The 25673-nt window shown below is 48.3% G+C and overlaps 1 protein-coding gene across 1 annotated transcript; it reads right to left on the reverse strand.

Moving 5' to 3' along the window:
• Positions 1 to 393: 393 nt before the first annotated feature.
• On the reverse strand, positions 394 to 24967 carry gphna (gephyrin a; the record flags this gene model as incomplete). The annotated part of the gene is given in 25 exon segments (XM_080871534.1): positions 394 to 3425; positions 3500 to 3638; positions 4276 to 4372; positions 4516 to 4619; positions 5156 to 5220; positions 5494 to 5567; positions 5948 to 6035; positions 6263 to 6538; positions 6624 to 6682; positions 6758 to 6877; positions 7332 to 7387; positions 7481 to 7573; positions 8012 to 8149; positions 8258 to 8300; positions 12897 to 13034; positions 13459 to 13560; positions 14766 to 15071; positions 16125 to 16191; positions 16708 to 16802; positions 16877 to 16969; positions 17415 to 17472; positions 17557 to 17635; positions 24806 to 24906; positions 24908 to 24955; positions 24957 to 24967. Coding segments are annotated over 24 exon segments (2445 nt in total). The 3' UTR covers positions 394 to 3425; positions 3500 to 3504.
• Between the last annotated feature and the right edge of the window lie 706 nt (positions 24968 to 25673).

The raw sequence follows: 25673 nt of genomic DNA on the forward strand, positions 1-25673 counted from the left end.
GGAAAAGAATCTAAGAAAAATTCTTATTTTTAAATATTTCATCATAATAACATTTTTAATGTTCTGAAAAAAACAAATTTCATACATGTGGGACTAATAATGGTTTATCTGAAAAGTTCACATTTCTTCATAATTTATTGCAAAACTTTATTTATAATTACTGCGAATCTGGGAAATGAGCGACCAGAGCTGTTTCTTTAAGTCTACACCTGACAGAGGTCTTTCATTTCCTACATCAGCATTGTGTTATCATATAGAAAAACAGCGCTTTTCTCTCAGATTAAATTATTTGAGGGATTAAATGTGCAGTTAAAGCTCTTCACACTGACAAGATGTGACGTTTACCGTCCCTGACGCTCTCAGACGAGTGCTGTTATGAATGAAGCGAGCGAGCCAAACAGCAGTTACAGAATAATCAGGATTATTTTTATTAATTCATCTTCAGGTTCAATAATATTACAGAAAAACATCCTCTTCATCATATTTATACAGTAGTAGTAGAATGCTGTGTCATTGCTTCATTACAAGTGCTGGTCATAGTTTATAGTGTGTGCAGTGTGACACTGAGTTCAGCCCAGTGTTACGAATCACTCGGTACAAAGGCAGTTTCTCAACAACCTGCTTCTGCTCGCTCTGATGGATCTATCTGGGTTTGATTGGTCCTCCTTGGGCAGGCGGCAGGACGCGCGCTGATGCTGCGTTTGTGTCGTAAGTGAGCTGCCGTAAACGCGAGCTGCCGAACGGCAAGCATTATTTACTATTTTAGGAATTTCTTTGAACGAACAGCCAAACATCATCACACCATTCCCATGTGACACGGACGCAGCACGAGCCACTCATATATGCTGTATATATACGGTGCATTTGAGGTAACTGGGAAGTTTCTGGAAACCAAGCCAGAGGACTTAAAGATAGTGTTGGCACCAGAGCATCAGCGTCACGTTTAGTCAGATCAGAAGCCCCGCCCAGGTGCTGCACCACACTCTAACGCCTGGAATCACACCTGCCCAAAGAGGAAAGACACGCCCCCTTTTTTATGGGCATGCAGGTGTGACAAGAAGGGGGGGGAATTCAGGACAACGAGCCACGCTGCATTCAGGACGCCGTGTCGGTACTGTTAAAATCAGACAGAGCAGTTACTCCAGTATGACCTGAATGCAGCGCCTGACCTTTGACCTGTGGGTTTGGTTGATCATATTTAACTCAGGTTTTTCACTGACGTGGTGCCGGCTCTTGGTTGGTTTTGAGAGTGGAGGTGAAGAGCCTCACAGGAAGAAGTTACAGAGCTGGTTCTGCCTGGGTTCTCTCCCAGAACAGGCTGAGAACCAAGCACCGCTGTGAGCTGCCTCGGCCAATCAGTGGTAACCTCTCTGAGTCCAACTGTGGGCTACAATGTTTGGGAAACCGTCATTTCAGTGCAAAGTCAATAACCTGCTTCTAGATTTAGCAGCAGTACCACACCAGTGGAAAAGAAGTCCCAACACAAACGCAGTACCAGAACATTAGGTAGCACGAGCCGGGGTAACGTCTGTAGTAAGAAGAGAAATTTCGTGCAGTTCCCACTCCCACCATTGATCCACGAATCCAACCACGGGACAACCCAGAAAGGACCGGGGTCTGGGTGAGGCAGCGGCACTGAGTTGTTGGAAAAAGGTCGTAACAGGATGAGTTGTCCACCTGATTTCCAAAGCAGAGCTGTTGGTGTGGATGCAGCAAACCAGACTCTGTCTCACAGGCCGGAATGCCAAGCATCAGAAACGGGCGCTTTGGGACCGCTGATTTTGAGGTGCCAGTGGTTTTGTGGCACTTTTTATTGGTTAAGATCTGATGAAGTAGCACCCCGGTACCACATCGGTGGAAAACGGGTCAAAGCAGGAAGAACCGTATTCCCATTTTACCACCAACATGGACTTTGGGAAACTTGGGTAAATATGAGCTGGCTCTAGATTACACATCACACACCGCGCTGCAGGAAAACCGGTTCAACGGGAAGGATGAGAGGAAGTGGGCGGTTTGCGTTGGGGCTCTCAGATCTCACAGGACGCTTCTGGTTGTTGGTAACCGGTAAACATTTATCAGCAGGATCTACGGCGAGCAGCTCGGATGCTTCTGCGTTTGTAGTGGGCGAACTGTCAAAGGAGGGTTTCTGCACGCTCATACAGTACGCGGAGAGAACGGCGGTCAGATGACGTTTTGATTTACAGCCTCGAACCGACCATAACGAGCACCTTAACACCGTCATGGCAAAAATACACGTGGTGTAGTTACAAGCACCTGAATGTGACACCCTGCCTTCAAGTGATGCAAGCAGATGGAAAAACCGGGAATCGCATCTGTTCTCCGAACTTGCCAAATCGGTCAGTTCCTGCACGTGCGGTCGTGGGTAAAAATCTGAATAAAGACTCCCGATTGGACAGCCTGATCAGAGCGAGTGAAAGGACAAATCCCACACCCAGAGCTCCAGACGCAAATGTGGAGTAATCATGTAATCGCGCCCGACACTCCAGGTGAGCCCAGAGGTTCTGGAGCTACCTTAACATAAACGTCACACTCTGGTCGAACACCACTTGAACGCAGGGTTGGACTGAACCGCCAGTGTGGCGCAGCCTTGATACGACCGCGATCAGAGACGTCTTTATCGCATTTATATCGGAGCGGAGAAATCGCTCGGCGCCCCAAAGACGAGCCGCTGACCCACCGAGGACGATTTCATGGCTTCGCTGAGATGTCTCCAGATGTTTGAGAGGGTTGAATCTGCAGAAAGGTAAAAAAGGAACACCAGAGGACACCTGCAGCTTGTTCTCTTTTCTTTTTTGTTGTTTGGCAGAAAATATTCAGAGGCACAAACAACGTAAGCAGGTTCACTCGGAGGACGTCTTCATCAGCCGTGTTTTGCTGATGTTGGAGTCTGTGTGATCCAGGAGGAGACGTAGTGAAACGGCAGGTTTCTATAGCAGGAGAGAGGACGCCAGAGCAGAGCAAGGGTAGAAAAAGGAGGAGGAGGGTCTCTATGTCTCTAATCTACCCGGGAAAAACGCACAAAGCAAATGAAGAGGAGAGAAGAGGGCATGAATACTACTAAGATGATGATATTCAGTCAGAACCATGATAATAATAATAAATAGAATATTAATTAAGAATATTAATAATCATTATCATCAGGATAATAATAATATTACAGAATAAATCTCATATTTCGTATATTTTTTCACATTTTTTTTCTCCTTTGAAATACAGTGATCTCCTCAGAGCAGACCAATGAGGACTCAGCCTGTGCTGGCTCCGATTGGCTGTTGCATATGACATCACAGCTAATGGCGACCAGGTAGACATGCACCACTTCCCGCCCCCCACCCCGGCTGTTTCCTGTGCAGACAAGAAGTCCTGGCGTTGCCATGGTAATCGGTAGCGAGTGACGTTTCAGTCTGGAGAGAAAAAGAAGTGTTAACAGAAAGCACACGCTTCGCACGTGCTCAGTGTGTCCGTGGAGCCGCCGTACCTGCATCATAGCCGTCCGATGACCATGACGTCTACGACCTCTCCCTTGCGCAGCTCCACGTACTGCTCTGTTTTAGGGGGCAGCATCAGCAGGCCGTTGGCGCTGCGCATGGACATCAGCCTGCTGGACACCTGGTTACCTGCAGGGAGAAGGGGTGTGGTCAGTCGCATTACCCAAGTGAGATGACTGACAGGACGCTGACCGAGGCAGCGGTTAGAACAACATTTAAGAGGCTCGTTTACGACGCCTCTGACATAAATCAGCTGACTGATGTCGACCACAGAGCCAGCGTGATGGATGGGCCTGCGACGGCGCGTCACTGGACGCCCTGCGGAAGCCTCGGGTATCTGGGAACACGCACGATGAATTTAGGAGAAAACGTCGATTCCGTCTCCAAGAAAGCCGGTTGGAGATGAGTCCTCGTTGGCAGGTTCAGAGACTTTGGAGCGAGTATCCGTGAGCTGGACTCAGAGCAGACAAACCGCTCAGCACCGTCGACAAACCTGATTGGACGAGCTGATGTAAAGCTCTGAGGGCGGCGCTACAGGACACAAGCGTAACGGCTCATTTGGGCCAAGTGCAGTGAGGAAGCTGAACAGCGCGATGCTGTATGAACGTGTGGAACATCTTTATGACGGTTCCATGATGTGATCAATAAAGTTAATCGTGTGGACGAGAAGAGGCCAGAGTTTACCGCGGCGAGGAGGAAACAGGAAGCAACGCTTAGACACCAATGACTGACGGTACACACCATCACCGTGTGTGTGCGCACTCACCTGTGCTCTGAGCCCAGGGCAGCGGCTCCTGGTGATGCCAGGTGAGAATGCAGCGGTGGTACTCAGGCCGGGGGTCCAGCTTAACGTCACAGGAGAGCTGAAGAGAAGAACAGTGGCATCAGCAGACTTTCATCAACAATAACTGTGTTATGTAACCCGAGCAATGCATCAAACACTCGGTTAACCTTGACCTGCAGGCAGGGTTACAGCATGACCTCAGAGAGTGTGTGTGTGTGTTACCCTCGCTTTGATGATTGTAGGTCGAGGATCCAGAATGCCTTGCATCTTCCTCAGAGCAGGAATCACAAACAGGTTACACGTCACCACAGCGGACACTGGGTTACCTTGGAAACAATAAACAGACCACGTGTGATGATGGTGCAGAAGCTCGATAACATGATGTGGCGCATTTACGAGCGGCCTCTGAATGATGTCATAAACGTGGTCGGTTGGAGTTACTCGTGTCGACGAGGCGCTGCTGGAACATTTATGGAGCTTACTGTGAGGAGTTATTTTAAGATGCACGTATCTGCCTGCAACGAATACGAAACATTGAAAGAGTGTCTGCGTCATCTGTTGATTTGTATTCATTTTTTTCCCTTCCTTACTTCATGTACTTCACAGTACAATCATGTACTGTGAAGTACATGTAGTAACTGCTAATTCTCAGCCCATCTCTGTGGAGGCTGCTGACGTTCAGCCTGCACTGAAGCTTTCTGGTCTCCAGGAGGTTAAAGTCTGGGCTCAGGACGCTCTCAAGCTTCCTGCTTCGCTTTGGGATCCACAATCAGGAATCGTGACTCTGATCACAGGCGTCTGTGGGGACGACCCGAGGACGCTTCAAAGGCAGGTGAATTACACAGCAGGGTTAATATGTTACCTGGCAGGGCGAAGATGAGTTTTCGTGTCCCGTCGATGTCGACTGTGGCAAAGGTAGTGGGAAGACTGAGGGACAGAAACACAGAGCAGCGTGAGCAGAGGCAGAGACTGAGGTATCAGCCGTCAGGTGTACCTGCAGTACTGCGAGTACCTGCAGTGAGGAACTCCTTCAGCTATCAGAAGAAACATTTGTGACTTCAGTGAACAGACTAACATTGCAGCCACAGGTGAGGCTCATTAACAGCCGCCTGAAGCTTTAAGCTCTCGGGTATTTCACACAGGTGTGACTGTGGTGCTTAAGTTCTGGGACTAAAGCAGGAAGTCTCGGCTCCGTCTTACCCTGGCTTCATGAAGACTCGGCCAAAGTGAATCTGTGCGTGCAGGTCGATATCCAGCACCTGTTTCAGGTAGTCCTGATCACAGACACACACACAGTCAGGTTTCCTGCACACTGACGATCAGAACATCTGCTCAGTGCGTCACTCAATCAGTGAGCTTTACACTGAGATACTTTAGGCCACGCCCACCTGCTGCCTCACCTGGCCCTCAGCTCGATTAGGAGTGACGGCTCGCGGTCAGAGCTGATGAAAGACGGTAAATCGTCAGCTCCGCCTTCACGTTCGGCTCTCTCTGCGGTCTCACTCCACAGAGAGACACACCTCCTGTAGCAGCGGCGAAGAAGTCCGCCCAGTCCTGCTTCACTTCCTGAGCGAACGTGCAGTTGGTACTGCAGCTGAGACTCTCAGCAGGTGGGCGTGGCCTGAAGTTAGTTAAGTTACTGAAGTTACTGTACCTTCTCTCCCATGGACACACCCCCTGAAGTGATGATGACATCAGCACGGCTGATTCCCTCGTGCAGAGCTGACAGCAGGTCGTCAGGGCTGCAGAGAGAGGACACACGGGTGTCACAGGAAGTTCAGGATACAGACTGAGGTCGGACTCGAGTGGAAGATTTCAGATTTCCCACTGAGGGACCTGTGGACCTCAGAGGGTGGATGAAAGATTAAACCCTGACTGCACCGTGCTGGGGGGTGGGGGCTGGAGCTTTTTTAAGATGTCAGAACAGGAAATGATCAGACTGGAGCGACAGGCGGGGAAACGCGCTCACTTGTCTCCGACGATGCCGAGGTTGATGGTCGGGTATCCGTGCTCCTGGATGGTGGCGAGGAGAGTGGAGCGGTTGGAGTCTCTGATCTTCCCCGGGTGGAGGTCATCCTCCGGGTTCAGCAGCTCGTTCCCGGTGGACATGACGGCCACCACGGGGAACTTGTGCACGCTGACCTCGGTCACTCCCACTGTGGCGAGCAGGCCGATCTCAGACGGGCCCATGTGCGTGCCTTTAGCCAGAACGCACTCCCCTCGCCTGATGTCGTGACCGATCGGCCTGCGTGGACACAAAAGCACCAAATTGTCTACGCTGCTCCTTCACCCGTTTGACATCCACGACCTGAGAAGCGTTCCTCTCTCACCTGATGTCCTGCCCGGGCCGGGCTTGGACCATGATCCTCACCTCCAGCTCCTCGGTGCCCTGTAACAGACGAACAGGAAGTAAAGCCAGCAGGCACACGCACAGCGCCATCGACCTTCATCCTGGTGTTCTTACATCCTCAGACTCCCTCAGCAGCTCCGTGTCTTCTACTTGGACCACGGCGTCAGCTCCGCAGGGAATCGGCGCGCCGGTCGTCACCCTCATCACCTGACCTGGCATGACTGTGTGGGTGGGCTGAAAACACAAGAAGCATAGTTTACAGAGCGATGACATCATCTGGTAATAAGGCTTTTAGTCAAGGTTGAAATTCACAGTAATCAGGAGGAGATGAGAAGTTTTCTAAATTCTGGAGCCTCAAGTGGACGTTAGAGGAACTGCAGCTGTTATGCTGCCAGCGTTTGGCTGCAGAGGTCGACTCCCAGGACTTCCTGCTCTGTGACACGTGTGGCTCTAAAGACCCTCGTCTGCCTTCACTGCTGATATGAACTCGGTGATGTGCATCAATCTGATCCTGATCTACATTCTGCACATACGTGAACTTAAACGGTCTGAGCATGGCTCGCGCTGTGCCGATCATGGTGTGTGTACCATGAGCCCGCTCATAGATAACGCTGAGGTTAGCAGCGTCTCCCACAGAATCTGGTTGACAGATGATGGTTATGCACAACGCTGCTGTGTGAGAGCCGACCTGCTGTCCAGCCTGCGATTCCCCCATGATGAAGCGATCTCCCGGGCCATCGGCAGCTACGAGTCAAACATGAGTCGGTTAGAGCTTTCAGTTCAACAGATAAAAGGTAAAAAAAACGCAGATGTTTGAGGCGGTGCCCACAGTCTCACCTCGCACAGCGTAGCCGTCTTTAACAGAGGCGGGGAACGGAGGAAGGTTGTCTTTGGCATAGATGTCCTGAGCGAGAACTCGACCCAAACCATCTGCAGAGAGAGAAGACTTTCTCAGAGGCTTATCCAGGACAAATTCATTGTTTCACTACAATCTGAACTCTGTGGGAGGAGCGATTCTCGCAGCTTGTGGAGGAACGACGGAGGAGGGCGGCTACGGTCCTGACCGGACGAGCTGACCGACAGCGGGGAAAAGCCGATCAGACTGACGTCAACCTGGATTGACTTTCAGGTCCAAAACCTCCGTAAGTCAAACAGGTGGAGCAACCTTTTACACATTCATGGTTCAAACAGAGTGTGCAGGTGCTGAAATGCTTCTCCCATCAGATGCCATCACCACAGCAGCATCAGCTCTGTGGTGGAGCAGTTAGTGGACACGTGGGCGTGCAGGGCTCGATACTCCTGTGTTAGAGCAGCGCGCACACACATACACACACACACACACACACACACACACACACACACACTCACCTCTGTAGTTAATGACTTCAATTCCCAGAATAGGCGTCATCTCGAGAACAGTGATGAAGGCTTTGTCCATGGATGTCAGCGGGAACGGCGACATGCGATGACGACGCGCCACTTTACTGATGTCAACTGCGCTGTGGCCTATGAGTGCGTACACACACACACACACACACACACACACACACCTGTAAACACCTGAAAACTATTTTTTCGAGCTTTAAAGGTAAACGAAACACATACTGAACTCACTGGCTCTCAGTATGTTCTCATTGCTGCCACATCGTGACTGAACCTGCAGAAAAACAGATTATTTTGATTGAAATCATCTTAAAGAATAATTTTCTTTTCATGCGTCTCATTCACAGGATGTGGAAACATAAACAATGACTCTGGATGCAACATTCAAGCATTTCAGGAGCACCGAGAGAGCGAGTCGGGTTAATCTTACTCATCAGATCAGTCTGAGCGCTGAATAAACAGCAGATATAAGCCAGAGCTTTAATTCTGCTCTCCTAGCTGATGTTAACAGCAAATTAAAACCAGAGGTCAGAAAGCCGGCGTCTTCTTACTAAAAGCAAAGGTACATAAGGTTGATGATTGGCTGCTTTGCAGAGATGATTTAAGCATAATTTGATGCTACATTTTAGGTCATTTATTTTTAAATGTACCACAACTGAAGACATTTCAATAGATCTGAGTGTTTCCAACCATCACAGTCCCATTCACTCCCATTCAACAGACAGCACACGTCCCGAGACTTCCTGAATAAAGTTCATGCACATAACGAGAGCTTCAATCAGGACGATCACTGCTTACACCTGGAATGACACTGATATTCAAATCTGACCTAAAGATACTCATCTGTAACAGTCTAATGATGCTGTGATGATGGTTACCGATAGTTACCGGGGGGGGGGGGGGGGGGGGGGGTAAGTTTGTTTCACAAGTCAAAATTAAAAGGTGAGGCATAAAACCTCAGAAACCCATCTGTTGCTCAGAACACGTTAGCATCTAAAATATGCCGAATCGTGCACAGACTGTCCAACTTTGTCATGTTTCTCTGTTGTATGGTCTGTACGTCATGTATGTTTGTCCAACAGCTGACTGAGCAGCATACACACACTACACCTGACCTGGATGTTATAAATGTCTGCTACAAGCTGTAAAGCTAAGTTACAGCCAGCTAGCTAACCAAGCTCGCTCTAAGCTAGTTTGCTATCTATTTAAACGGTTACATCATTTAATTTTTGACAAAAATCATATTTTTATATAAAATGTAAATTATAACAATGGTTCACTTAACAGGTAAATGATTTTGGGAAGCTAGCCACCTAGCATTTAATTCATTTCAGGCATAGTTCAGACAAAGTTAGCCAACAAGCCATGACTTGGTGTTCATCTGAACAACAGACTGGACTGGACTCATAACTCAGACGCCCTCTACAGGAAAGGGCAGAGCAGGCTGTACCTGCTGCGGAGACTCAGGTCGTTTGGGGTGGAGGGCCCACTCCTGAAGACCTTCTATGACTCTGTGGTGGCTTCTGCTATCTTTTATGGTGTGGTCTGCTGGGGCGGCAGCATCTCTGCTGGGGACAGGAAGAGACTGAACAGGGTGATCCGAAGGGCCAGCTCTGTTCTAGGATGCCCTCTGGACCCAGTGGAGGTGGTGAGTGACAGGAGAATGGCGGCTAAGCTGTCATCCCTGTTGGACAACGTCTCCCACCCCATGCAGCAGACTGTGACAGCACTGAGCAGCTCCTTCAGTGGGAGACTGCGGCACCCACGGTGTGGGACGGAGAGATTTCGCAGGTCTTTCCTCCCCACTGCTGTCAGACTCCATAATAAAGACTTTAACTGAACAAACACACACATCCACACATGTGCAATAACACTAAGTGCAATAATCTTTTCTGGCATCGTTGTATTTTTACTCAGTTGTATATAGCATTCGTATTCTATTTTTATCTTATTGTATATTTTTATTCTATTTTATTCTACTGTATATAGTATATTATTTTATTCTATTCTGTACAGCTGTGTACTGTATTTATTCTTATTGTATTCTAATTTTTGCGTCATAACTTTTGCACTGTCCACTTCCTGCTGTGACAAAACAAATTTCCCACGTGTGGGACTAATAAAGGTTATCTTATCTTATCTTATCTTAGCTACAGTGCATGAATCTAGTAAGGATTAGCTAATATTCACTGACAAAGAAACATGAAAATAACCAATATAGCTTCCAGATCAGTTTGTATTTAGGGTTTCATTTTAGACAGCTTTTTATTCATTACATTGGCAGGTTTTTGGCTAATGGTAGCTAATATAAACTTAGCTGCTAACACACACAAACTACTTCATAGTCAACTTAGCATATAGCTGGCTAACCTTAACTCGCTGTCTAGAGTCTTTATCTAAACCCTGTGTGAACAGTTTATATTTGAGAGATGTTCATTTGGTAATTATTTCTAAGCTAACATTAGTTAGTGGCGCTCATTTAAATAACATGTGACCAAAAAGCTGGGGAATCCATCCATCCATCCATCTTCATCCGCTTTGTCCGGGGCCGGGTCGCGGGGGCAGCAGCCTAAGCAAAGAGGCCCAGACCTCCCTCTCCCCAGCCACCTCCTCCAGCTTATCCGGGGGAATACCAAGGCGTTCCCAGGCCAGCCGAGAGATATAATCTCTCCAGCGTGTCCTGGGTCTGCCCCGGGGCCTCCTCCCGGTGGGACATGCCTGGAACACCTCACCCAGGAGGCGCCCAGGGGGCATCCTTGTCAGATGCCCGAACCACCTCAGCTGGCTCCTTTCGATGTGGAGCAGCAGCTGCTCTACTCTGAGCCCCTCCCGGATGGCCGAACTTCTCACCCTATCTCTAAGGGAGAGGCCAGCCACCCTTCGGAGGAAGCTCATTTCTGCCGCTTGTATCCGCGATCTCGTTCTTTCGGTCACTACCCACAGCTCGTGGCCATAGGTGAGGGTAGGGACGTAGATCGACCGGTAAATTGAGAGCTTCGCTTTTACACTCAGCTCCCTCTTCACCACGACGGACCGGTGCAGCGTCCGCATTACTGCAGCTGCAGCCCCAATCCGTCTGTCGATCTCCGGCTCCCTTCTCCCATCACTCGCGAACAAGACCCCGAGATACTTGAACTCCTCCACTTGTGGCAGGAACTCATCCCCGACCCGGAGTGGGCACTCCACCCTTTTCCGGCTGAGAACCATGGCCTCAGATTTGGAGGTGCTGATCCTCATTCCCGCTGCTTCACACTCGGCTGCGAACCGTTCCAGTGCGAGCTGGAGGCCTTCATCCGATGAAGCCAACAGAACCACATCATCTGCAAAAATCAGAGATGAGATTCTGAGGCCACCAAAGCGAAAGCCCTCCGCCACTTGGCTGCGCCTAGAAATCCTGTCCATAAAAATTATGAACAGAACCGGAGACAAAGGGCAGCCCTGGCGAAGCCCATCACCCACCGGGAACGAGTCCGACTTATTGCCGGCAATGCGAACCAAGCTCTTGCAACGGTTGTATAGGGATCGAATGGCCCGTAGCAATGGGCCAGACACCCCATATTCCCGCAACACCTCCCACAGGACACCCCGAGGGACACGGTCGAATGCCTTCTCCAAGTCCACAAAACACATGTAGACTGGTTGGGCAAACTCCCATGCACCCTCAAGTATCCTGGAGAGGATAAAGAGCTGGTCCAGTGTTCTGCGACCAGGACGAAAACCGCATTGTTCCTCCTGTATTCGAGGTTCGACTAACGGACGAACTCTCCTTTCCAGCACCCTGGCATAGACTTTCCCAGGGAGGCTGAGGAGTGTGATCCCCCTGTAGTTGGAACACACCCTCCGGTCCCCTTTCTTAAAGATGGGGACCACCACCCCGGTCTGCCAGTCCACAGGTACTGCCCCTGATCTCCACGCAACATTGCAGAGGCGTGTCAACCAGGACAGCCCTACAACGTCCAGAGCCTTCAGGAACTCGGGGCGGACCTCATCAACACCAGGGGCTCTGCCACCAAGGAGTTGTTTAACTGCCTCAGTGACCTCGCCCCCGGAAATTGGCGGGTCATTCCCCTCATCCCCAGACTCTGCTTCCTCCTCGGAAGACGTGTCAGTGGGATTAAGGAGGTCCTCGAAGTATTCCTTCTTAACAGGCAGCTCATGTCGGGTGGTGTCAACAGCTGTAGCAAAAGACTTGTATTCCTTCCACCGCCTGACAAGCTGGGGAATATGTAATTGATTTAATAATTTTACAATCAGTTCAAATACTAGTGATTTAAAAAAACAAAACAACAACAACAACAACAAAAAAAAAAATGGAAACATATACAAGAGAACAAGTATATAAGGAATAATGGAGGACCCAGGATAGCACCTTAGGGAACGCCACGGGACAAACAGGAAGAAACTTTTCTTAGCGTGTTTTTAAATTACATGGTAATCTGTTCAGATACTGGCAATAAGAAAGTATTTGATATTTGAAAAAATGGCACGTGAACCAAGTCTAACTGTGAATACTCGTTTTTCTGCTCCAATGAAATCGAACACACCGAGTTTGTTATTCACCATAAATTGGCTCGGTCCTGAAGCTGGAGCTTTTTATGCCAGGAAATCAAATGTGATTTTTCTGGTTCTATGAAGTGAACGGAGGAGGTTAGGAAATAAAGAAAGTAATTAAAAGCTCTCATCATGCAGGAAGTGCTTGTCATTGTTTGATAAAGGGCTTCGATCAGCAATCAGCGTACATCTACTGGGCATGCTCTATAACCGTTACACAGCACAAACAGGAAAGCTGGTGTTTCATGCAGAATGGCGTTTTTTGTTGCCGAGCTCTTAGCGGTGCTGTCTGTGTGCATGTGTGAAGGTTTGTTTGTACCTTGGGTGTCGGGCACGAAGCGGTGGAAAGGCGGGAAGTTGCCTGTGTCGCCCGGGGTGACTCGGAGGGGGTGGAGCTTAAAGAGGCCGAATCTCGTGGAAGCACCTGAACACCTCGAGAAATGATCGAGTCCGGGATCTACACACACACACACACACACACACACACACACACACACACACACACACACACACACACACACACAATGCTAGTCCAATGATTTCCTTCAGTTGTTTTATTAGAACCTAAAGCTGCAAAGCTGAACACGCTCCATAACCCCTGACCCCCTCACAATCAGCTGTTCTTTTTATAACTTTACTATATTTAATGAAGTCATGCAAAGTTTTACTTTCATACTCTGAATACTTTCTGATTTGTTTTTACTACCAGCATTATTATCATAGGTTGAACTGAAAAGGGAACTCATAGTAGGTCCACCTTAAAAAAAAGGTGGCATCAGATAATCTTCAAGCTAGTTCAGGCAGGAGCTGATGAAGAATGGTGACTGACACAATGAACTGACCAATGAGAGGAGAGGACAGGTGCATGTGTGAAGTCTCACCTGATGGTCATGGGCAGAGGAGCAGGTGAAATGAGTGGGAGGGACAGGGGTGTGGCCAGGCAGGTAGGGACTCCCTTTAGCCATGAGCACAGCATGGCTCATCTGATGGACACACACACACACACACACACACACACACACACACACACACACACACACACACACACACACACACAGGTGAAGGACATGATGGGATGAAGTGAAACATTCCACACGTCACAGCTCAAACCTGGGCTCACACACATGGATTCGTTCTGTAAATTAACTGATACGACAGGAGCTGTTCGCGGTCATTGTGGGGGTGTGGCTTTAAGAGGAACGCTACAAACTAACAATACTAAAGCCAACAGTTAGTCCACACCGGACATCCCTGCATCGGGTAAACCCTAACACGATGGAGGTCATGCTCGTGTTAAAATGTTTACACACGTATCGATGAACCAAAACTGTCCTCAAGTCATCACTTCCTGTCGTCTCCTCTCTAAAAAACCATAACAAGGCAAATGGCCTGGTAAATGGCCTGCATTTGTATAGCGCTTTTCTAGTCCCTAAGGACCCCAAAGCGCTTCACACTACATTCAGTCATTCACACACACATTCACACACTGGCGATGGCAAGCTACATTGTAGCCACAGCTGCCCTGGGGCGCACTGACAGAGGCGAGGCTGCCGGACACTGGTGCCACCGGGCCCTCTGACCACCACCAGTAGGCAAACATGGGGTTAGTATCTTGCCCAAGGATATTTGGCATGCAGCCAGGAGGCAGCCTGGGATCGAACCACTGACCTTCTGATTAGTGGCTGACCTGCTCTGCCACCTGAGCTACAGCCACCCCTTCAGTGTTAAAACCTGACAAGTTGTTCCTTTTATAAAGGAGCCATAATGACCAGTTTGATCGAAACTTCTTGACAGCGTCCGACACAGGTCACGTGATGCTCTGTCACGTGACCTGTGGATCTAAACGTGACGACGGATTGAAAAACGAGTTTCCTTGGTGCTCATTTCTTCTACAGTTATAAGAACCTGCAATGCCCCGTGGGCAGAGCCTGTAATGACCCGCCTGACCCTGAGGAGGAAGTGTTTTCTAAATGTCATTCCGCTACTGGGAGGCGGGCCTCCTGTCTTCCGTCCTGCCCGCGGAGCGCTCGCTTCCCGGTAATTTCTGTGCGTCCTGCAGCAGCCGCTGCATGCGTCTGTAGTACAGTAGCTGCTGCAGTGACCCACTTTCCCCACACTGATCATTAAACTTTCATCTGGCAGCTTCCAGCACCGCCGCTGCTCTACGTGCGGCCTGCGCACCGCTTACCTTGGCAGCGATGGCAGCTGCGGTGATGTGGGAGGAGCCGTGCTGGTGGTGGTGGTGATGATGGTGGTGGTTGTGCGCGTGCCGACCTCTCCTCCGGTCCTCCTCTTCGTCATCCTCCTCCTCACACTGGGTCCCGCGCTCCATGGTGTGTGTGTTGGTGTGTGTGTTGGCGTACGTGTTGGCCTGCAGAGGGGAGGGGGAGGGCAGCTGCTCCAGGGCGGCGTGCGTGGATTTCACCCGGACCATGGCCTCGCGCAGCAGGTCAATGGCGTGAGGCAGAGCGGGCAGAATGAACTGAAAACACTCCTGAAAAATCAAAGTTTCATCATCATCGTCGTCATGGCGTCAAACTCTCACAGCAGACGCTGCACGCACAGTGGATCGTTTACACGAACAGTAGTCGCGCCGAGTAGTCCAAGCACAGACTCCCCCATCCCAAACCCAGCCACCTCCTCCAGCTCATCCAAGTCATTCCCAAGCCTGTCCTGGGTCTGCCCCACGCCTCCTCAGCCAGAGGCCGTCCAGGAGGCGTCCTGGTCAGATATCCAACCATCTGAACTTCGATGTGGAGGAGCAGCAGCTCTACTCTGAGCGCATATCAAAAGTCTGAACTCCTCCCTCCATCTGTAAGGGAGAGGCCAGCCACTGAAGGGCGAGCTGCTCCTTTCAACCATTCTGAGTTTTATAGACTCAGGGTGGCACCCCGCCATTTTTTGGCTTTCTCATCACCGCTGCAAACCGCTCCTGTGTGAGCTGGAGGCCACCTGAACAGAACCACCAGATCTCGAGAGCACAAAGGTAAGACACCTGGCTCCGCCTACAAATCCTGTCTGTAAACAGTCTGACTCACTGCTGGCAACACGGAGCGAGTGGGCATTAGGGACACAGAAGTCCATGAGCTCCCACACTTTACAGATGCATGTGAACTGGACTGCAGTGATGTGTGACAGGTGTACTGGTTTCAGTGGTGCACACAGAGTCTGAGCTCAGACACGCCGTCCTCCTGACTCAGCCTGTGTTACTCTGAGCTGTGGATCACACACGTTTGGTGGCTTAGACACTCAAACTTTATATTTTCAGACTCTGTTATACTTTTAAAAGCTGCTCGACATTTCAGGACGTTGCTTGAACGCACTCAGACTGAGCTGGTCAGGGAGGAGGTTGGAGACACCCACAGAGGTCTGTAATCCAACATCTGTAGTTTTGTAACGACGCAGTTCAACTCTTCCTAATTTAACGGTAAATAACACAAACGCTGAGCTCCACCTGACTGGATCGCCACGTCTTACGACATACCCGGCGAGTTCAGTGCAAAGATCCACACGGTGCAGACTGAGCAGAGTAAAGTCAGACTCGTACCTGAGAGCCTTTCTTGCTTCCTGGAAGGTTGATGATCAGAGTTTTGCCACGAATACCACAAACAGGCCTGCAGAGGAGAGGACACGGCACACAGAGCAGGTTAGAAAACAAACGTTTCCACACTGTGTCAAACTTAAACTGCACCGTTCATCAGAATCCAGTGAGTAACAGAAGAAACAGGAAGTGACACGTTCAATGTGACTGACAGCACCTAACCAGGTGAATCAGAGACGTGATTGGCTGTAAGAAGATCCTCCCAGAGAGGCCGAGAGTTCAAGATGGTCACGTGACAGGACTAACTGTGAAGGCACCATTAATGCAGGAGCACATCTGGAGGTTCAGGAGGAACATCTGCCACAGTCTGCTTCTTATCGGAGCTCCATAACTGACCCGAGTACAGCTTTGACATCATCCTCTGACACACCTGCTGATCACCTCAGAGGGTTAAAGCTCGGTGGGCAGACGTGCTGCCGCATTAAATTCAGACAGTTTCCCAAAACATTCCAGATCCAGATGTGAATTTACAAAAGATAAACGCACGCCACGTTACAGTGACTGGTCAATGAGCAGTGAGAGCGCTCACCTGGACAGCATGCCCAGTGGCGTGACGTTGAGAGATCCCATCAGCATGGCCAGAGCCATTCCCGGAGCCTCTCGCTCGATCACCTCCCTGGTGGCCTAGAAAACGACAAACCACAGCGAGTTAGAACACGGCGGTCTGCCGTCGAGCCGCGCCTCTGAACCTCCTGTACCTCAGGAGTAACATCTCTCGGAGCAAAGCCGGTCCCTCCGGTCGTGAGGATGAGGTTCAGCTCCTGTTCATCGCACCACTCCAGCAGAGTTTCCTGCAAACACACATAGCTCGTCACCGCCAAAATAAAAGCACCAACGCTGAGCAGCCGCAATCACAGCCACAGAATCAGAGAAACAGAAACGTGTCAGTCTGAAATGCCGGCGGTGGCGATCACGTGGACACAGTGATGCATAAAGACAGAGGCCACGTTGCTCGTGCATGTGGAGCAGACGTCAGTACGCGATTAGAAATCATCACAACTCAGAATTTTTACTGATTTCTAATTTGTTTCAATCCAAATCCTTAACGTGTATTTATGATGCTCAGTGGGTTTAAACCAGTTTACCGCCGTCTGACTGGACGAAAGCTGCGGACGACCTCACTTACACGTAGACCCCGCCCACTGACAGACAAACGTCTGTGAAAAAGCGTTAAATCGTTTCCCTTTATTGGCACAAACAGAGATATTAAAAAAGGACTCCTGTTTTTGGGATTACCTTGATCTCGTCGATCTCATCTGGAACGATCTTGTAGGCCGCGATGACTCCTCCTAGTCTGCAGGAAGTGACACAATGACAGTTACTGTCATGCTGCTCACGTGTGTACGTGCATGCTGCAGATCTGCTGATGAGGACTCACAGCGAGGGGTCGTGGACCAGGTCCTTCAGGTTCACGCCGCTGCGGTCCTCAGCCAGGTTCTTGAAGCAGCTGTCGCTCACTGCAGAGGAAGAATAGCTCAGCACGGTTTCTCTCTCACACACACACACACACACACACACACACACACACACACACACACACACACACACACACACACACACACACACCTCCTCCTCACTTCCTGTCACATGTCTCGTGTTCCAGTGCTGCAGGTTTCTAACACTAAGCTCAGAGTGTGAGCCCAAAGCTAAGGCTGCTCTGAACTCTCAGGCTGGACCTGCATGATGTCACAAATAGGGGACACCCTTGTATGCTCATCTCAGCTGCGGAAGCCCCGTCTACCTGTTGTTTGAACCCTCTGTTTGTGAGAGGCAGCCAATCAGAACAAAGGTCCAAGGATATTGTAAAGAAAAGCGTCTGTACTTCTTTAAGTTGTTTCTTCAGTTCTTCAGAACTGAAGAAGCTTCAAGGATGAGAGGTGAAACGTCTTCAAGCTACTTAAAGAAGTCCAGACGCTTTTTTTTCCAAGCTCCTTAGACTACGATCATCTGGATGACTGAGAACTAGGGCTGCCACAAACAATTATTTTGATAGTCAACTAGTCATCGATTATTTTTGCGATTAGTCGACTAATCAGATCATCATCCATTAGACGTAAAACGTACAACTTATTGCACCAGCAGCTAGAGCAGGGCGATATGACCAAAACTATTTATCACGATATACATTTGAAAATTTGCGCTAACGACATAACTGACGATGTAATTGACACTAGACAAAATACTTCACAACTTTATTAGTGCAAAAACCCCATCAATGTATTTTCACTTAAACAAGCAGCTGTTTTTTATGTGCATTAAAGTAATATACAAATGTAACAGTGCAAATGCAAATTCCTTGCTGACAGTTTAACCAAAAGGCATTTCCAGTGGAGACTGGCCGACATATCCTCAGCATAACCATGTATAATATCCACTAAACTTAAAAACAGGTTATACACACACATAGGGCTGCCACAAACGATTATTTTGATAGTCGACTAGTCACCGATTATTTTTGCGATTAGTCGACTAATCAGATCATCATCCGTTGGACGTAAAACTACAGCTTATTGCACCAGCAGCATCTGCTCTTATATAACTATCATTAGCTTACAGCTTTAAGTGTTTAAGGTCTGTGCTAACTAAAAATAAAGAAAAGATGATAGTTTATTAAATTTTAATGAAATTTGCAGATTGTTTCGGTGAAGTTTAATAAACTCCTTGCTATCTAAAATATAACAGGACACTGGAGTATATTCTGGAGCATCTCACACTTCTGATAACCAGTTGTCTGCTTGACGTTTATTCAGCTGTGTAAAAACTATAACTTTAATCTCAGACAAACTGATTTACTCAGGAACAAATAAAATACTAAAAAAAAGCCAAACAGTAACATTTTAAGTTATCTAAGTGACTCATATATATATTTAACCTGAGTAGCGAAAGACGGCGGTGGGTTTGAAAACGATTTGCGGGGAGTCCGGTGTTCTCACGGTGCTAGTGAGCCTAGCCCCCGGCTCGCTAACGAGCTAGTGGGTAACAGATGTCTCCGAAAACGTCGGAGCGCTTTTGAAAATATGTGGTGTCTTGATAAACTGAGCAGATATTTGAGGTTTACACAGCTACATTCTCGCCTGAAAATATGTTAAACGTTTATTTTGTGACCCAGAAAGAATAATAAGAGTAACATTAAAACTAACTAGCTGCCGCCATTGTTGGAAACTGCGCTGGGCCGCGCTATGAATTCTGGGACACAGCTGCTTCTTCTTCTTCTTCGGGGTTTAACGGTAGCTGACATCCTTGTACATGCAATGCTGCCATCTTCTGTTTCAGTCCGGTATTACACTCTTAAATCCTGCCACTTATTCCTGCGTCTTTTGTGATCTTACAAAGCTTCAAACGACGCGTCGACTATTAAATCAGTCGTCGACAATTTTGATAGTCGACGTAATCGTGACTAGTCGACAAATCGTGGCAGCCCTACACACACAATACGGTAATATTATGTTGAAGCACAGTACGTATCACTCCACGAGGCTCCTGTCTACGATAGCTGTAATGCTCTGACAATCCATCAAGCGGTGGCGGCTTCGTAGCTTAGCAAAGTCGTACTAAAGCATTTGACAGATTTTCGAGCCCCGTGTACATAAAATCGTTTCGAGGTCAGTAAACACAACCAGAGTTCATACATAAGGCTCACGGGATTATAAGGGGCACTGTCGACTTTACAGAAAATCAAAGGATTGATTTTAAGTGTGCCTTATTTTCCAAACAACACGGTAATAACAACGGCCCGCTAGCATCTACCAAAAATAGTGCTTTGTTGTGTATCTGACGGACGAAAGCTAAACCAGTTCCACCACTGAAGCTGCAGCATTTTTACAAACCAGTTCAGCTTCATCTGTTTCATTCAATGATCCGCTTTCGCGCTTCTCATTCTGCATCACCGCCATGTGCGTATGTAAACAAAGGCACTGCGCATGCGCGTTTTACCCATATTCTATTGCGATATTTCATTTTCCTATCGTTGCCCAAAATTACACCGTATTACCGTGAACGGTATGATATAGCCCAGCCCTACCAGCAGCATCTGCTCTTATATAACTATCATTAGCTTACAGCTTTAAGTGTTTAAGGTATGTGCTAACTAAAAATAAAGACAAGATGACAGTTTATTAAACTTTAATGAAATTTGCAGATTGTTTCTGTGATGTTTAATAAACTCCTTGCTATATAAAATATAACGGGACACCGGAGTATATTCTCCAGCATCTCACACTTCTGATAATCAGCTGTTTGTCTGACGTTTTTCAGCTGTGTGAAAACCACCCAGGGAATTAAGAAAGTTTTACTTAATCTAATCTCAGCCAAACAGATTTACTCACGAACAAATAAAACACTGAAAAAAAGCCAAACAATAACATTTTCAGGTTATCTAAGTGACTTATATATATCACGTTTAACCTGAGTAGCGAAAGACAGCGGTGGTTCTGAAAACAATTTCCCGGGAGTGTGCCGTTCTCGCCAGCTCTAGTGAGCCTTGAACCCCGGCTCGCTATCGAGTTGGTGGTTAACAGACGTCTCCGAAAACGTCGGAGCACTTTTGAAAATATGTGGTTTCTTGATAAACTGCGCAGATATTTGAGGTTTACACAGCTACATTCTCGCCTGAAAATATCTTAAACGTTTATTTTGTGACCCAGAAAGAAAAATAAGAGTAATATTAAAACTAACTAGCTGCCGCTATTGTTGGAAACTGGAATTGGCTGAGCTGCGCTATGAATTCTGGGATAGGTTGTGCCACAAAGGATACGTCGACCCATCCTTCAAATCTGGGGAAATGAAGGTCACATTTGGAGGAATCTTTGAATTTGGACAGTCTTCGCCGCGTTGCTGTAACATAATCGGCCTACAAATGCGGCCTCCGAAGGATGCGGCCTGAATTTGGTCACAGCTACGATACCGGACACAGCTTCTTCTTCGGGGTTTAACGGCAGCTGGCATCCTTGTACATGCAGTGCTGCCATCTTCTGTTTCAGTCCGTTATTACACTCTTAAATCCTACTACTTATTCCTGCGTCTTTCAGGATCTTACAAAGCTTCAAACGATGCGACGACTATTAAATTAGTCGTCGACGATTTTGATAGTCGACGTAATCGTGGCAGCCCTACTGAGAACCTTCACAGACAATCAGAACAAAGCTGTCTTAAAGGTGGAGTAGCTAAATCGGCTCAATTCAGACATGGATGAACCGAGGAGCTGCACAAGGCTCAGTGTGAGATAAAGAAGGATTATTATCAACTGTAAATCATGCAAAACTGCTGTAGCAGAGTCCAAAGATAAAAACAGGGAGCTGGAAACCAACAGGATGAGTTTTTTTGGAGGATCGAAGATTCTCCACAAGTTACAAGAACACAGACGCCAAAATATCATCGTCCAGTCTTAAAATGAAAGAGCAGGAAGTGAGCAGAACAGGTCGTTGTTAGCGTCATCCGTGTGAACAAAATCTTTATTTTTGAGGGGAAGTCAGAGAGTAATGATCACAAAGAATAAATGGCACTTACAAATGAGAGTGACAGAAACAACAAATTCAAAGGACGCCTGGTAACGCTGTGCCAACAAGACTGAACAACTGCAGAGTTTGAGAGCAGCAGGACAAAACAAGACCTGCAGGTCCTCGTCATCTCCAGCAGAGCGTCCAAACAAAACCACGGCCACAGGAAAGACCTCCTACACTGATCACATGACCAACAACAACCACAATGAAGTGTGAGGGACAGCTGAAGAGCTCCGTGTGAAGATCTACTGACTGAAATGTTGCGGCCGTGTCGTCAGAGCTGAAGGACGGACCTTCAAGGACCCGCTCAGGGTGAAGTGCTGCAGAGGAAGATGGAGGAAACGGCGGTCCGATAACTCTGAGGAGCTGGCAGGGAAGACCTCGGCAGATTCAAAAAAGCATCGCTCACGACCACGAAGCTTGTAGAAGAACGCCGTCCTGCAGGCGTGCTCAGTGCCGCTGCAAGTCCAGAGTTAACGGATCAAGACAAACAATGAAATAGCAAAGAACAGCGCATCTAAGGAAGCAGGAATAGACCGAGAATTCGCACGTCACATGACAGGAAGCCCTGATCTTCCTCATCCAGACTTTGGACTTCAAAGGGGGACAACGTCAGTCAACTTCAGCTGTTTGGTTAATTTCCTCCTGCTGTTTTCTGATTCCTGGACTCTACCCGAGTATCCTCACCTGATTCACAGCTCAGTCTGGCTTTCAATATGATTTCAGTGGTTTGCTTCGCAGGTTTTAAACCGTTTGTGCACATAACAGCAGGAAAGACTCTCACACTCAGCTCCAATCTGATGAGCGACAGTAAACGAGAAGAGTAACGCCAAAACATAGGTTTTTTTAAATTTTATTTATCATGCTCCTCTCGTCCTTTATTACTTTATTTTACGTCAGGAACTCAAATACAAGGAGTCAGCATCCGGACTGGGAAACGTTTGATCAGTGCTCGCCTACGAATATTAGCAGAAACAGTCACAGTCAAAAGAAAGTAGGAAAGTAAGCTAGTTTAAAATCTGGTCCTTAGCTAGTTTAAAATGATTTAAATACAACCTTAAAAAAACAACAACAATGTGACATATTAAACTTAGTCAGAATTCATTTATGGGAAAATAGGTCAAAATACAGAAACTGTGTGAGACCTCGACCCTCGCTGCTTCTATAGGAGAGAACAGGGTGGATCCACATTCTCCCAGCAGTGGATGCAGCAAATTCACCAAAAGATCAGAGCGTGCAGTGCTCAAAGGAACTGAACAGGAACGATGTGCTCTGAGACGAGGCCAGAGTGCAGATGTCTCACAGATAAAGCTGGGACCAAACTGGGTCATCAGCAGGACAAAGATCCAACAGAACGGCTGAAAAAGGAAAGAACGGAGCTGCTGCAGAGCTCAGAAAGCTGTGCATGAACGAATGCTGCAGACCTCAACGACCAAAGCTCATCCACAGTGATGGCGCAGACCGATCACTGCAGGTCACTGCTGCTGAAGGAGCTACACCACTTTTGGATTTGGTCTTTTTGTTAAATATTTACTGTGTAATGTACAACGCGTTGTTCATCTGAGGTTGTATTTTCTTATTTTTAACACCAAATTTTTTCTGATGTCCTGACACGTAAAACCTTACGACAGACAGATGGCGTACGATGCAGTATCGTGCTCTGGTTGTCTGTGTTATTTGGTGTGTTCAAACTTTGTTCTCTCTGCTCGTTAAAGTCACTAACGAGGAACTGCAAGCACGGTGGATGAAAGAGCAGCTGTTCTCTTCCTGCTCCATAGAGGGCACTCTCAAGCTCATCTTGGATGAATGGAGCTCAATGGAGCTGAAGAACAAAAATGTACATTTCGAGACATAAACATTTTTCTCATGGAAATCTTTAGCATGTTTTTACTAGAAAGGATTGAAACAATACATAAAGTTGTATTTTTAGACATTTTAATGGATTTTTAATGCAGTAAAGTACTTTTCTATGAGCACCACAAGCCACTTTAATACATCCTCCATTTTGATTTGGGGCATGAAGCCAGCAGCAGTTAGCATCACCTTCAAACACTTCAACCACATAACTACGACGCTAACACCTACAAGAGGTATCACCGGGAAAAGAACGCCATCAAGAGGACCTCCTATTCTAAAACTCACCAATCAGCACATGTTAGCCGAATGCTAGTGTTTTATGGGCAAGAATCAGCGTCAGAGTGAATAAAATATTGATCATTACAATTGATTTGTTTCAGTTCACAGTACTGATTCTGGATTTGTGGAAACTAGCGTGTTTTTGTGTGGAAATCACTGCGGGCCCTCCCACAGCGCCCCCTGCTGGGCGCACAGTGGACTGCCCATGCTATCCTCAGTTAGCTAAGCATCCCTGTCCATGTCCAGTGTTACTGGGTTCACTGGTCCCAGTCCTCCCGCGGGCACGACTCCGGTGCGAACATCAGCTACAGCTTCGGTGCCGCGCTGCGCGTTCGTGTTTAATGTTGAACTAAATGGCGTGAGGAGGGAAAACGCTCATTACTGCGTTAAACGGACACTAACGGGGTGAAACCCCGGCCGTTAAAAAGCCGCGAGGTCCCGTTATCTTAAAAAAGCCCACCGTGAGCCGAGGCCCTCGTCAGACCCGCAGAGGGACATGAATAATGCAGCTCATGTCGGCTCCGTAACGGCACACTGCTCAAAATACCACCTGCAAGCTAGCCACTAACACCGGAACACCGCGGGGTTACCTCCAAAATAAAAGCACGGCTTCTGGTAGACACTCACTGTAGCACGCACAGCTCGTCTCGCATTTTGAAAGAGCTCCCCGGCCCTTCTCCCGGCCGCTTCACGGCGAATAAAACACCTCTGAGCGCCGCAGTTTCGCTGACAGGTGCAGCCGGTGCTCACACGTTAATCCGCAGTCACACACAAACACGTTAATCCCGCTCTTTAGCGCAAAACGCGCACCTGTGCGCCAGCAGCCGCGCGGCTCGCGGGGAACCCGGTTAGCATGCGGCTAACGTTAGCCCGCTCTGCAGCGGAGACAGCCCGTATCGTGACACCGACTTGCGCAGGGAGCCGGGCACAAAACGGCGCACAGGTACGCTGCCCAGAGGCGTTTTAGCGCATGTGATGACACGGTGTCCTTACCTGTGAGGATCCCCACGCGGGTCTGATGGTCGTGGTTGGTGAGCACCATCCCGTCCGCCGCCATGTTTACAACCTCTGTCTGCACTGTGACGGCGCATACAGAGGCTGGGGGGTGGAGGGGGAGGGGGTGCTGCACCTCTGGAGGAGGACCAGTGTGTGCATGCGCGTGCATTCTGAATCCCCTCCAACTACCGATACGATCAGGTGACCCGGTACCGCCAGAGCTGCAGCTGGATGACCTCTGAGTGGAGCCGTGACATTGACCTCACCATGTCCTCCAATCACAGAGCAGCTTTAAACAAACTCAGGTGCCAAACTCAACCTGCGCTCTGTCTAACATCCAGCAGGGGGCGACCTCTTTGAGGCCTGATTGGATAGAAGTGTAACAGAATTGAGCGTCCAGCTCACCTGAGCTCAGTGAACACCTTCCTGATGAGTTTACGGTCTCAGTTGCTGCTCTCAGGTGTGACTGAAGTACAACGGAAGTTTATTCTGGAAACCTTGGTGGCGTTAGAGTCGGGACGGAGCAGGAAGCTGTCCTCTGAGTGTGCACCTTCAGACCCCCGGTTCTAAAAATAAGTTATGTGTTTCTGTTTTGTCCTCCTTTACAAACCCACAGCATCCACGTCAGGTCGGAGAGGCGGAGTCATAATGTCACCCTAAGGTCTGCACTATTAGGCAGGATTTCTCCTTTTCCAGGATTAGCTCTGGGTTTCCTGTACTGTGAAGGCGGATCCTTCTTATTAGGGTTTATCATCATGGCAACTGATGTTGCCCAGGAGTAGGGGAGTTTCTAGATTACAGATCAGCAGGTATGAAATAACTGACCAATCAGATCTCTGGAAATTAGCGTCACACTCCCTCTGAG

This window comes from Rhamphochromis sp. 'chilingali' (genome assembly GCF_963969265.1).
Source record: "Rhamphochromis sp. 'chilingali' genome assembly, chromosome: 21".
NCBI classification, from domain to species: domain Eukaryota; kingdom Metazoa; phylum Chordata; class Actinopteri; order Cichliformes; family Cichlidae; genus Rhamphochromis; species Rhamphochromis sp. 'chilingali'.